General features: G+C 42.2%; 1 protein-coding gene across 1 annotated transcript; it reads right to left on the bottom strand.

Moving 5' to 3' along the window:
* Positions 1 to 834: 834 nt before the first annotated feature.
* On the bottom strand, positions 835 to 9422 carry ugt8 (UDP glycosyltransferase 8). The gene is made up of 5 exons (XM_068751305.1): positions 8592 to 9422; positions 5082 to 5224; positions 1846 to 1922; positions 1392 to 1611; positions 835 to 1216 (listed from the first exon to the last, which is right to left on the bottom strand). Exons 1-5 carry the CDS (start codon positions 9420 to 9422, stop codon positions 835 to 837), a joined length of 1653 nt encoding a protein of 550 aa, XP_068607406.1.
* Positions 9423 to 13869: the final 4447 nt, after the last annotated feature.

The following is a 13869-nucleotide window of genomic DNA, read 5'->3' as shown; positions in this document are numbered from 1 at the left end:
TGACTGATAACCAGACAGTTGAGTTACGAGGACAAACTTGGTCTCGAGGCAGCTGTGTGCATGATCATGTGACAACACTGAAACCGGCCAGATGACTGTGGCTAGATGAGAAAGCACAAACCTGAAGGCTGCTGTCATTTTGTGCTTCTTTGTTTTCATCAACATGAAGCATACGGTGCAATATTACTTCCGAGGAGGGAAACGTGAAATACATTTTTGATAAAATCAAAGTTAAAAAGCGCCGTCTTAAGGCAGTTTTACAGTAATAAATAGACTCGATCTCTATTTACAGTTTGAGACAGATGTTGAAACAGAGTTTGCAGTTAAAAAACAAAATTACTTTTCTATATTTTTAAAGTTGACTGTCTTTTTTCTTCTTTTTTTTGTCTTTGTTCTGAGGAGAGGTTGGCGCTCAAGATTTCCCACCTTCATCATCCTTTCACTGGGTAAGTAGGGCAGGAAGACGATGAAGAGCATGGAGCAGAGAAATCGTTGAACAAAATGTTCCTCCAATGTGTCGTTCCTACGTTTCATCCTCAATGAATTTAAAGTTTGGTAATGCGCTGCAGTAGCTGTTGTCGTTAAGAGTTGTTCGTTAAAGTCGTTCAATACACTCATGCACATGCATCCAAGCACACACACACACACACACACACACATTTTGAGTATCCAATGCCTTGCTCGGTCTCCCGGACTATGAGTTGTGTGACCTCCTACAGCCTCAGAGTAACAGTTGCCTCTCGACGCAGACCTAAGAGCAGCTCTTTCTGCACCACTCCTAGAGCCGAGTCCTCGGGGCAACTTCTTCCTTGCCCGTCTTGGCCGTGTGAAACATTAATTTATCTTCTTCTGATTTTTTAAGGAGCCATTGCCTTTGTGTTTCCCATTGGCCATGCTCTCACTATGGCAATGCCCATTAGCCATGTTTCCATCCTCCCTGGCGATTCCAACTCCTTTGCGCTGGTCCCCGACCCTCCCCCTCAGCAACCGAATCAGTTGATGGAGGGCAAAGCCACTCAGAGCCAGGGCGAGTCCTAAAGTGATGACCACGTCCAGCAGGAAGTATTGGTAGAGGGACACGTTGTAAACGGCAGAGCGCAGGTGGTTGGCACCGTTATGACGGAGGATGTAGTTGATCCAATAGACAGCCCTGCTCACAGGGTGGCCTGGCTGGTCCTTGTGGATGTAGGAGAGAACACGCGCTTGCTGGCGGTACCTTGGTGGGGAGAAACAGAGTTTGTAAAAAAAATAAAAAGAAGAAGAAGCTTACAATCAAACACAATAAATCATAAAGCAGTCATTCCATGGATGTACACCAGATGGCACTGCTAAACAACAACCCCCAAAACAGGAAGCGCTGAAGTGTGACATAGTAGATTTGGAAAGGTAACCTGGTGTCGGTGATGACACTGGTCAGGGCTGTGTAGAGATCTTCCTCACTCATGTACTTCCAGTGGAGCATGATGCCCATTCCTTTGGCTGAAACACGGGTCATGGTGTCATAGTGATCTCCGAACAAGGGTACTCCAACCACTGGCACGCCGTGGTACATGGCCTCATAGATGCTGTTCAGGCCACCGTGGCTCAGGAAGGCCCTCGTGTTAACATGGCCTAGAAAAAAAAGGAGAGAGGAGGGATGATATTTGGCATGCAAGTATTACGATGGGCGTTGTGTTCATTATTCTTTTCCTGACAGCGTGTTTATTCTTTTTCCACAGTTATTGCAGTTTACTGCAGCATCCTCAGCATTATCACACTGGGGGGCATCTTGTCTTAGTTTATATGGTGTGATATAACAATTGAATCTAATTTGACTGCTGGTAAGATGATGAAGTCGTGCCTCACCTAGTAAGTCATTCTGAGGCATCCATTCAACAAGCTTGGTGTTGTTGCCGAGGTTTGTGGGCGGAACTCCAGAGAATCTAATGGAGAAAATAAGAAAAGTGTGAAGCAACAAATATGGTAAATGGACTCACATTCTTACACCCACTCACACCAGTGGGCGACTGCTGCCATGCAAGGTGCTGCCAGACCCAGAGACATTATTCTAAGGTTTGTAAGCAGCCTGCTTTTTAAATCTACTAGTTGTGGGTTGCACAAAATCAAAATCATCAACACGTCACTTCTTGCCCTCCTGGCAGGCTCAACCCGATTACACAGGCGTTCCAGGAAGGATATGACCTGCTATTGGTTCAGATTCAGAGGAACACCAACAACAAGAACCAAATTCCATTCCGACTTTATAAAGAATGTCAAAGAACAATAAATAAAAAATCTCCCTTTACAGCCGTAAAAATAGAGCACTAGTAGGAGGGGTTGTTGAGTCAGATGTGATGCTGTGATTGGTTTGTCAAGAAAGACTGGGCAGGGGTATGAATAATCATATAAATCTTGCTCTAATAATAAATACTGTCTGGGTAATTAATGTCTCAGTCTTGAAACTTTGACCATAAATTGAAAGATCCAATGTTATTCTCAATTACTGCTTTGTAATCCAAAATGTTTTGCTGTTGTTTTTACCTGCAACTGGTAATAAAGAATTACCGACAATTACCGATAATAATATAGTTAATAAGATGTAAAAATAAAATGAAGCTAAAGACACGCTTCAGCTTTGTCAAAGGCAATGGTTTTCATGTTTTGGAGGCGTTTACTAGGGCCGTAGTCGATTCGTATTAGAATACGACAGCTCGAAGTGTCCATTCCTACTGTGTAATGGGTACAGGAGACACTGTTCACACAAAAACTAATTGAATAAGCCTAGTCTAACATTTGCATGATGCAGAAAGTGAACAAAGACAAGTTCAGTGTTGCCCTGAACAGAAGACAAAAAGCAGAAATGTCCTTTGTCCTCTGAGGGCATTAGTCAATGTGCACAGTGTGTTTGTTACGGTCTCTGGATGCGCCTGTGGAAGCATTTTCGAACCTAATGTATGCATGCTGCATTATGCTTCACTTCCCTCCATCTCTTTCTCCTTCTCTCCACAACTCTTTCATCTTCCTTCCTTTCTAAAACAAAGCGCCAATTCACTGTCCTGCCAATCAAAGCCTACATTCATGCAAACAATTATGAATGACACGATTCATTTGGCTTGGGCCCCGTCCCTCTCCTCGGCACCCATCTTTTTCCATCCGTTCAGTTTGGATGGGCTTCTGAGAAGCAGATTACCATCCCATGTTCCATAACCATGTCTTACACTTACAGGACTCTGCATCAGTGTCTCCGTATTATTTGTATGACAAAATAATTGCCAGTGTGTCTATTTGCTCATGCCGGACAATCCAGCACTCCTCTTCACAGCCTTTTGGCCTGCAACCTTGAAAAGCCTTTTGAAAAGGACCATGTCAAGATAATACTCATAATTAAATTGTCTTGCCGGATGCCATTGCGGCCGGAAAAGCCTCTGGCATCAAATAAAACTTTGTCAGAACTAAGCATGCAATCAACTAGAAAGTTGATTTGCTGTGGCGAACCAAAAGAGGAAGAAGAATTTGTCTGCTCTTCCATAATTCAATGAATTTTACAACTCTACCACGACTGATGGACTCTGGGCCGAGCATACCTCAGCAGTTTGCTCTGGGTGTTATACACCTTAACGTTTTCCCTGTGAACCTTAAACTGCCTTTTCTTTACACTCTCTTAGGATTAGGGAATTTACTGCCATGGAAGGCAACATATTAAAATGCCTGAAATACTTCTGAGTGAAATAAAAATGTGTGAGGTCAGCTTGACATTTCTTCCCTTTTTGCTGACTGTTATCTGTGAATTTCCCTAAATGAAAGAAAACTATCCTAAAATGATCCTTGGGTAACTTTGACGTTTTCTATTCTGCCGTTTCTTAATCTGTCATGATGGAGATCCATGTAAGTGTTAATCCCATTGCGTATGCATTCATTCAAAATGGAAAGCCTGTCTCGACTAAATGAGATGATGATGATGTTTACTGTGAGACTGCGCAAAGAACGTAGCTTTGTTCTCTTTGTGGTCTACTAACATTGATGTATAGGGAGCACCAAAGTCATTCATTAACTTTAGGATAGCTGGAGATACAAAAAGGTAACTTTTACCGGCAAGAGAGGAAAACATGCAACAAAAGGGCCTGTGGCCACTGCAATTGCTTGTTATTTTAGGTGCTTATATTACGCCATTAACAGATGTTAGGCTATTTTCCAGCTGTTTGGGTTTTTGTGATAATGGCGTTGGCAGCGGAATGTGCTCTCTGAGGGTTTTCTAGATTATAAAATTGAAGACCGTATGAAACAGTTAATCAATATCTGCACATACACAGAGGTTCAAACATTAACCCAGCAAGACCCTATCCTATTGGACTGCACGGACACACGCACAAAGCCCCCTGGCCGTTACCCATACGTCACCATTAATAATGCACTAACTGGGACATATAGATCACATTACTGTCTGATGAGCATTATGCAGGATGTTTCAGCATGTTTGGATGTTTAATGAACTATTCTTAAGTCATTTTAATAGCTAGGGAAAAGTAACATGAAAACAATGCGACTGGATGTGGACAAAACTCATTAACTCCAGTAAACAGAGATACGGTTAAACATCAACTCGGATGGAATTTGAAATACACTGAAAACAGGCCTCACTGCCTCCCAGACCATTCCATTGGGCTAACACAGACTTTTACCTGTCCTAGAGCTGCAACAAATGACCCTCAGTGTCCCGTAGTCAGACCACTATTGTCACTTTAGTGACTTTGCTGAAGAAAACAAAATTTGAATGTATTTTCACCTTCAAATTGTAGCAGGAATCATTGATAGTTTTAGTATTTTTCCAGGGAACCAAATATGCTGCGGGTCAGGAACCTCAACTCAACCCTGCTTTAACTGGACGACCTCATATAACACCATGAGGTGAGAATCTGAACTTTGGTCTGGGCACCCAGGCTGCCAGACGTAAAGTGTCTGATGCTGTGACGTCTCTTTAGAGCAGCTGCTGATTGGGGTCTGCATTACATTTTGAATAAATGCATGCCTCCTGATTGCAGCGTATAGCTAGACCAAGAACTTGAAGCTTCCTGGAAACTAAATCAAAATAGGGCATACTTTACCTCCAGACAACACGCTGAGGCAGCCTGGCGAGGGCCCCAGCCAATGTGTGAGCAATCTCCTGCGAAAGGTACTTGACACCAGCTCCAAAAGACACCACCACAAAGCCATGCTCTGTCGCGTCTTTCACCCACTCCTCAAAATCCTGGAAAAATATGGAACAGACAAAGAGAGGGAAAGATTAGATTGTGTAGATGTTCTTAGTAAGTGAATAAAATGTTAATAATACAAATGCAATACTAAAATGTCTGGAAGTTTATGAATTCTGAGCATCATTAAATAAAAGGGCTCTAGTTAAACCAAGACAGAAACGAGGACTAAACTACTTGAAGGTTTTTACTGGCCACGCTGGGGAGAATATTCCTTGAAAACAATGGGCATTAAAGAATCCCCCTTCCCCAGGGCATGCTTTACTCAAAAGAATTAGAAATATTATTTAATGCATTGGGCGACATGATGAGGTGATCAAAAATGTCTCCAGTTCAGAATAGTAATATTCCGTTTGGCTGTACCTAGATATACATTTAGGACAGCAACAATGCCTTCTATAGCAAAATAGTTTATATATTCAGATGCAAAGCAAAACTGCGTAGAACTGAGAAAGTGAAGGGGGCTCAGACGGCAGCCATGATGGAGTGGCAGGCGTTGAAGACAAAAAGAGGGAGGGAGGCTTTGGTCCAGCTGCAGACCTACGACCAGACTGGCACAGAGCATCCTCTGGCACACTGGGCTCCACTGTGTCTACAATACCGCCTCAGTGACCCAGTAAAAGCATTTCAGTGTCCCCCCAACTTCTGCACCTAACAATGGCAGCCTTATCCCTCCTATTCCATTATATCTCCCTCCACACATCACGACACAAAGCCAACTATTGGCTGAAGGGGCATTGCAAAATCCCCCGCAGTAGATGCCGACAGCCTGCGCTCTCGACTCCCAATGCGGGACAATCCCCCCCCCCCCCCCCCATCTCCACACGCCTCTGTGTGCATGACTCGCCTCCCGCAATGGCCAAAATCGAACATCAATTCAACCCAAGCCCGTCCTCCCGTCCTCCACCCAGCAATGAGGCTTAAGATCGACTTTGCAGCCGGATGTGTAATGAACGCAAGCGATAGGAAAGATAATGCCTGGAAGCAAACACGCATACAGATTAGAAAGGAAATAGTTTAACGATTTAAGAGAGTAACTTGACACTGTCCTTTAACACTCTCTCCAGGAAGTTGTGATGCAACTTTTGTAGTAATTCATGTTAAATCAAACAATCTCTGAACATTCTGAACAACCTTTCAATTTTGTATCATTGAAACCAATCTGCACATTTGACCTATAATTGTAGTTTCCTCCATATTTCACTCACACACACACAAAAAAAAAATCCCCAGAAGTCTCTCTCTGAACTAGCAACTTCCTGGGAGGGCTCTTTTCTTTTTGCATTGTGATTGCTGATGCCACTCCTTAATGGTTAGCAATGCTGCAGAAAGGCTCCCCCCCCACCCACAAATAAATCTTACATTTTAAAAGCGAAAAATGTGTGTCCACCCTGTGATGTACAACTGCTGGAATATTAATTATAACAAGTTATTGGTCAACCCATGTAACACGCTTCCATTATGTCTGTGGAGAATACAGTCAAATAGCTCTTTATTTAAAAAAACAACAGCAGCAAAAACGGGATCAAATCAACCCGACTGGGAAATGACAAGACAAATAAAAACCGAGTGGCAGCTCGGCTGTCAATGACTGAGTCACGGTTCTTGTATTTCCCGCATGTGAACTCATAATAGCTTTCATCTTGAACGTTTCAGGTTTCAAGAGAAGAGAAGACTTTACTCCACTCATAAAACTTAATACACCCAAGCCAGTGCGCCACGTCACAAATACAAATAGCATGTGTATTGATTTACGGCGATACACATGCAAAAAACACAGAAACCCAGTTATGAGTCACTCATTAATTGCTTAAGCTTCAGTCGCCGTCAGCCCTTTATATCATCAGCTCAGGCACTCCGCTGAACAAAGGTCGTCCGGCAGCCATTAGTGTCCTGGAGCGAGCTCTAACTGCGGTCTCAGAGTTCGACACATGCCCTGGTATTTTTTCCAGCTCTAAACCGGTACACATATGGGTGAAAGTGCGACTGGATTATCTGCTGATCTCTGACAGTGTGCTCTTTGGATACTTCAGGCCGTGCTTCACACATGTAGTGAGGCCTTCATAAAAAAGGGCGACGACAGTACTGTTGTTTCCTCACCAAGTTCTTTGGATCACGCAGCAGGCCGGGTCTAGTGGCTCCTGTCAGTCAACAGATCCAATAGATCCTTTGACTATTAAGCCATGAAGGATTCGGAAAGTATTGCAGGTAAATTGCCACGAATTAAATAATTTCTACTGACACGAAGTGATATTTTAAAGCTTAGCCGTAGATCTCTCCATCTATTTCTCCCTGAAATCAACCGGAAGGTATAATAATCCAAACACTAAATCCGAAAATTATGGGATTTCCTGCAATTTAGACTGCTGTTTTTCTGAAGCGGGGGTTTATGATAGTCTGCAAGATCCGCAGGTGAAAATAAACATGGGTTTCATCTCCCAATGTTTTGAGCCAGTGTGTCACATGTTATAAATTCCATCTGTCAAGTAAGTAATTGAGACGTCTCTACACTGTCATTTTGAATGTTTTGGTATCAGATTTAAAAGGTGCCATGATAAAACAGATACTTGTAGCCTGCCAAGGAAAGGCATTAGTCCCTTCTGTCTTCGTAAGACTGGTTGGAAACCAGGAAGGCAAACAGTGTCAACCTAATGAAAACGCCAACTCAAAATTCAGTCACTGCTCCGTCAGCAGTGGATGAGCATGCAAGACAATTTCTCTTCACCTTGCAAGTTTAAGTTAACTTGGCACACAGCATAAAACATACATTTTTCTGTCATCGGCTTCTAGGGCATTATAGTCAGTAACTCTCGATGCTCAGACATAATAAGCTGTTTCTGAAGTCGGCTGTGCTAGACAGCCACCAAGGTACCGGCACAAAAATGTCTAAAGTGTCAAAGAACGCAGCAGCAGGCAAGACAAAGTAAACTCTGCCATTAGAGACATCGTTCCTACATGCACGAGTTAGTTTGAAGTATCTCAAACATTCTCCATAGATATCAATAAGCAACAAATTACATCCTATTTAAAAGGAGCCAACTAGTAAAACATAAGAATTGAAAATATGGTTTGAACAATGTTAATTATGGTCAAATTATCAGTTTTAATAAAAACCCAGAGAACAGACTTAAACATTTTGTGAATATGGCACAGCCCTAGTATAAAGTGCAAATGGGCTGCTGCCTATGTTTACGTGAAACAAAAGAATTCTCTCAATCAGCCCAGAATAACAAGACAATAGTTTCCATCCTGCCACGAGTTAGCCAAGGTATCGCAGTGTGTTCCTCATTAATCCATAAAATTGCATTTTTGAGTTTCACAATTTTGCCATTATGTGTGTGTGTGTGTGTGTGTCATACACACCTGAGGTAAGGGGTTGGAGGGCTGGGTAAGGATTCCTCCTATGTACACCACGTGAGGAAGGGTCGGCCTGGGGAACTCCAAGGCCAAGTCAGTGCAGAGCATCCATAGTCGACTGCCTTGCACAAGGTCAGCCATTGCCACTTGAGGCTTCACCCCATACTTCTTCATAATCCGGTCATACTTGGGTAATATAATATAATGGACTCCAAAGCGCTGCACCAGGTAAATCACAGTGTTGGAGATCCTCTGGACCAGAGACATGCGGTCCGTCAGCAAAGAGTTGAATTCGGGTACATATGAAAGAGGAGCCGGAGCCCCCACCTCTGCAGGGTACCATAGGCCAGTGCTGAAGACGGCATATTGTACACCCAACATGTGAGCGATCACAAAACCGCACATCTCATTAGGATCCACAAGCAGCAGGTCGAACTTAGCCTCCTTGAGTCGAGCAATTACCTCGCCATTTCCAACAACAGCGTCACAGTTCTGGGAATAGTGGTCAAGAATGTCAAACAGTTCAAGAAATGTCAGGCGGCCTGAGAAAATGTTGCTGACTTTGGACTGGAGAAAACTGTCTGCAGTGCTGCTGTTAAAGATCCCTGGGTAATGCTGAAAGTGGTAGTGAGGAGATGGGGGCACCTCACGCCCTTGTGAAATAAGAAAATGGGTCTCATGGCCTTCCTGGTGCAGAGCCGTCGCCAGCGTCTTGAAGATGTAGAGGTGGGATTCAAACATGATGGGAGGCACCACGATCACTTTAGCGGCCCATGATGCAATGGGACTCCAGGTGAGTAGGCCAATAAGGAGTCGCAGTGACGAGGGCAGTAGCATGGCTGAAATGAGCGAAAAAAAGAGCAAGGTTAACATCCAACCAATGTAACATCAGTTAACAAGAGCATCTCTGAACAGCTCTTTTTTAATATGAAAATTAATTTTCATATTAAATTACCCATCATGCACAGGGGAAGCCTGAAAATAAGTTCAAATACGTTTCAGCGACGCACATACTGAGAGCAATGAGCAAAATAATCTGTGTGGTCACACTTTATAGTGTCAATGATTAACTAATGGACCTTTGCCTTCATTCTACTACTTTGGATTCCTCCTGGCATCGCGTGGGTAAAACAAACATCATTCTGGACCCCTGGTCTAATCACAAGCAATGACACAGAGAGCCATTATGATCTCATCCTTCCATAGCCCACATGGAATGCACTCTGGCTTGGATTAATCATCAACACCGTGACTAGCCCATTACCTTCCTGCAACAGCTTGTTACACTTTTAAGATGTGTGGAAAATGGATACAGGGCAAAGCAAAGTGTGGTTTTGCCAAGTTAGACAAGTTAATGTAAGGCACGTCCATGAGTTGCTGTATAGTAAAATGAGCACGGCACATTTTCAACCTCATGCAAATAAAAAAAAAACATCGGTATCAGTTGAATAAAAAAAATTCTATTCAAATGTCATGGAGTGGAAAGTCACAACTGCTTTATCGTGTATAATATATGCGCAATTGCTGAGTTAATCTCCATACAAAAAAGTGATCACAAATGAATGGAAGGAGGGATGGAAAGATGGACATAATGGATCCATACAGGGAAGGGGGCATTCTTGACCCATCAGATAATCAGTACCGTCCGGTCGCTGTTCCTACTGTCACAGAGGTAGAGGCCTCAGTGGTCGATTAACGGGCCCTACCCTACCACTCTCACCAACAGCCTAGACCATCACTATAGAAACCAGCCACTGTTTATTGTGGACTGTGGTCGTCATGACTTAAGTTACTAGCAACAGAGTCTGGTTACCCTTCTCACAGAAGGAAAATCTGAAGCAAGAGAAGGACAGACAATGGCAAGCTGATCCTAGCGGGGACCGAGTCGAAACAGCAGAGAAACATAGTTTTAAGATTGCGAGCACTTTTCTTTTTTTAAGCCACTCGATATCTTGGTCAACAAATGAGAGTTGGGAGAAATATCAATCAGGTATTTGTAATGTGACACCAATTAAAAACTTGCCACTGTCTGCATTTATAGCTCAGTGAAGTCCACAATCAATGCCTGCATGCGCATCGTTTTAATTACTAGGGACGACATTGCTGCGAGCCCGTTAACTCCAATATGGAAATATGTGTAAATAAAAGCCTCCTACAAAACACATATTCTGTCATTTAAAGTTTTATCTAACTCAAGTGTTACCGCAATAGTTTTCCTTACATCTCCTACAAAATTAGAAGTCATTTTCTATATGGGAAGAATTCTTCCTGCATCGCCGTGCAGCACAATTCGGTTTTTGCTGCCTTGAGTTGCAGTTTTCAGAAAAAATTACAGCTTCAGCCGCAAAAAGGTTTAGTGCATTAAAAAATGACATGGGAATGTAATTACACAGAAGTGACCCTTCTCTGTTACAATACTCTACTATGACATTTTCTTAATTTCACACAGCAGGAGGACCAGTCTGCTGCCTCCACAGCAGGGGGTCATTAGCTTAATGTGCCCTGGTGAAGGGAGAAATAGGACTTTGACTCAGTAATTCAAACACAATCAGTAGAAGCTATTTATGTTTGCCTTATGTCATTAAACAGCAAGCAGGTTAACTATTCTTAGGTTTTTACAGCTATGATTATAAAGAATATGGTGGGAAGTATATATTTACAAAATATTTAACCCTTCAGAGAAAAATTAAGAATCTACAAAAAAATTAATTAAATTAATGAATAAAGATGTGATGATTCATATTAAAGGAGAGAACTTCAGAAATAAAGAACAAGAGCCATTAGATCTTACATTTTTGTGGAAACCACAATGTAAAAAAAAAAAACAGGCTTTTCCATGACAAAGGACACGAGACTGTTTAGGATAAACACACGTAGGCTCCTCTCTCTCCATACCCTGATCTTTGAGCTTTGTAAGCACCTGCAAAAAATAAATGAATAAACAGACAACAGGTAAATCGGCTATAGATAAGGCCTACCTGTAAAATAATGTTCAACTCATTATGTTATGCTTGAACTAGAAAGGCACTGAGAGGTCGCAGACCTCCACCAAACTGCTCATTCCCCTCGTAATTGGATTTACCCCGTCCACACGTTGATCTGGCTCATCATCAAAAGGTTCTAAATTGTTCTTGGTGTCTTTCTAGACCAACTATGAAAAGTAAAAGTGAATTGGAGTTATTTTTAAGTGATTTTTGAATCCGTGAATGGGGTTTTCAATGTAAAAATTTAATGTTTTTTCCTGACCTGATTCTGGATCCGATCCAGATGAAATTAAGGGGTGAGATAGAGGCCCCCACCCTACATGACTGCTAAATTCCATAAACATCGGTCAATAATCAACTGAGATATTGAGGAACAGCAGCCAAACAAACCAACCAACAGCGGCAATTTCGTAACCCCCTCGGCGGAGGTAATAACCAGAGACTCTTCAAACATATTCAATCCTACAATCAGCTCTGACTTGACTTTCAGTTCCATTGCTCAGATCCTTAATGACCTCATGTTACCTGAGCCACAGTGCGACTATCAACACACAAGAACTGGTCAGACAGGATCCATCTTCTAAGGGTTAACACAGTATATTTGAATTCAATAAAAAATGAAATTAAAAAAAGAGGGAGAAGGACACAATACAGTGAGGCTTCAAGAAGCCACCACCAGTATGGATATAAAGTGTGACTGGAAAAAACAATGTTGTGGTTAAGCAAAAGTAAATACAGGCTTTACAACATCCTGGTGAAAATGATCCATCCCTAGGTTTGTTTTAGGCATAATATTTGCTATGACATAAGGTTTGACAAGCTTAACTCCTAAATAAGCTTTTATTTTTCCCCCAAGTGAAGCAGGTTGTTGAAATCCCTTCATCTCCTTGAGAGAGCGTTTGCTTTGGAGGAGCTCCTGTCACAAACATTAAGCTATTTTAAGCTATAAAATAAATTAATCTCCACCAACATCCCAGTCAGGCTGAAAGCGGTACTACGTTGACCATCAGCCTGCAGATTCAAATGTTTCTTCTGGGTTATTGTATTCTCTTTCTTTAAATATCAGGTGATTGTTTTGCATAGCATGCAACAGGACTGACCTGACAGGTGCCCCAACCGAAAAAAACAAAAAGACACTGGACATTTGAAATTTGCATTTGTGAATTCATTTGTAATATTCCAAACAACTATAACTGCATAAAGTTTTGCATATTCAAGCGTGAGATGCCGGTGTTATATTGGTATAATGTAAGGATAGTCACCGAATGAGGTGGCTGTATTTTGCAAAGGTATTTGAAATTATGGAGTCTAATATAAAACTAAAGTTTGTGCGTGCATGCAATTCTAAATGATCTACAATTTCAAGGGTCAAAAATGACAAAAATGAAACGTTGACTTATTGGCAATAAATGATGTCAGTATTGAGCTACTTTCTGATGAAATTCACTGCTGATTTATGAATGAAAACGCTCATCGGGGTCTAACACAGAGCCATTGAATCATTCCCACACTTCCACAACCATAGAAAACCCGTTTTAGAAAACAAGATAAATCTTTATATGGACAGTAAACGCAACAAACTGTGCTAAAATACCTATATTTCTAAGAAGGGCATAATCATGTCTCAGAATATTATGTAAATCACTATAGAAGTGGCAATTACGATTGACCCTGAACACGTCGCCATTGCGCGTTGGATTCGGATAATGAGCCGGACTTGAACGCAGCACGGCCATCGGTTACACCTGCGTCTCAAGAATGACTACTCACACCTGAGCCACAGCTAAAAACACAAATAAAAGCGCAAACTCGTCAGTACCGGTGGGGAAACGGGTTAAAATGTCATTTTAAAATGTGATCGAAGTGTTTATTTGTTTGTTTTAACCTGAACAAACCTGAATGGCCTTACCTTGTGACTCCAATGTTCCTGTTCAACACTACAGTCGGGGACGAAACGGCTGTAATCCTATTTTTTCAGCGGACTTTAAAGTGTCGGAGCGATAAAACACTGAAAGAGTGGCGAGGAATTAATTTAAGGTCCCCGTTGGTCGAATATGTGGACAGGGAACATCGATGTCGCTGTCCAGGGGCGGTCAGACTCGGAGGCGGGACCAAGTCCTGGTAAAATGGAAAGAAGGGAGCGGCGGTTGGGGGCGGACAGGGCTTAATGACACTCAGGTGACTCCATCTGAGGCGCAACAGCGGGGAGGCAAAGTTCTGCTGGTCAGAGGATGGATTGAAAGGCGGCACCTTTCTCTGACATCATATTTCGTTTATTTAAAAAAAAAAAAAAAAAGAAA

This window comes from Brachionichthys hirsutus, chromosome 17, assembly GCF_040956055.1.
Source record: "Brachionichthys hirsutus isolate HB-005 chromosome 17, CSIRO-AGI_Bhir_v1, whole genome shotgun sequence".
Taxonomy (NCBI): Eukaryota; Metazoa; Chordata; class Actinopteri; order Lophiiformes; family Brachionichthyidae; genus Brachionichthys; species Brachionichthys hirsutus.
Note: the sequence above shows the minus strand (reverse complement) of the source record. Positions and strands in the feature narration are given on the sequence as shown.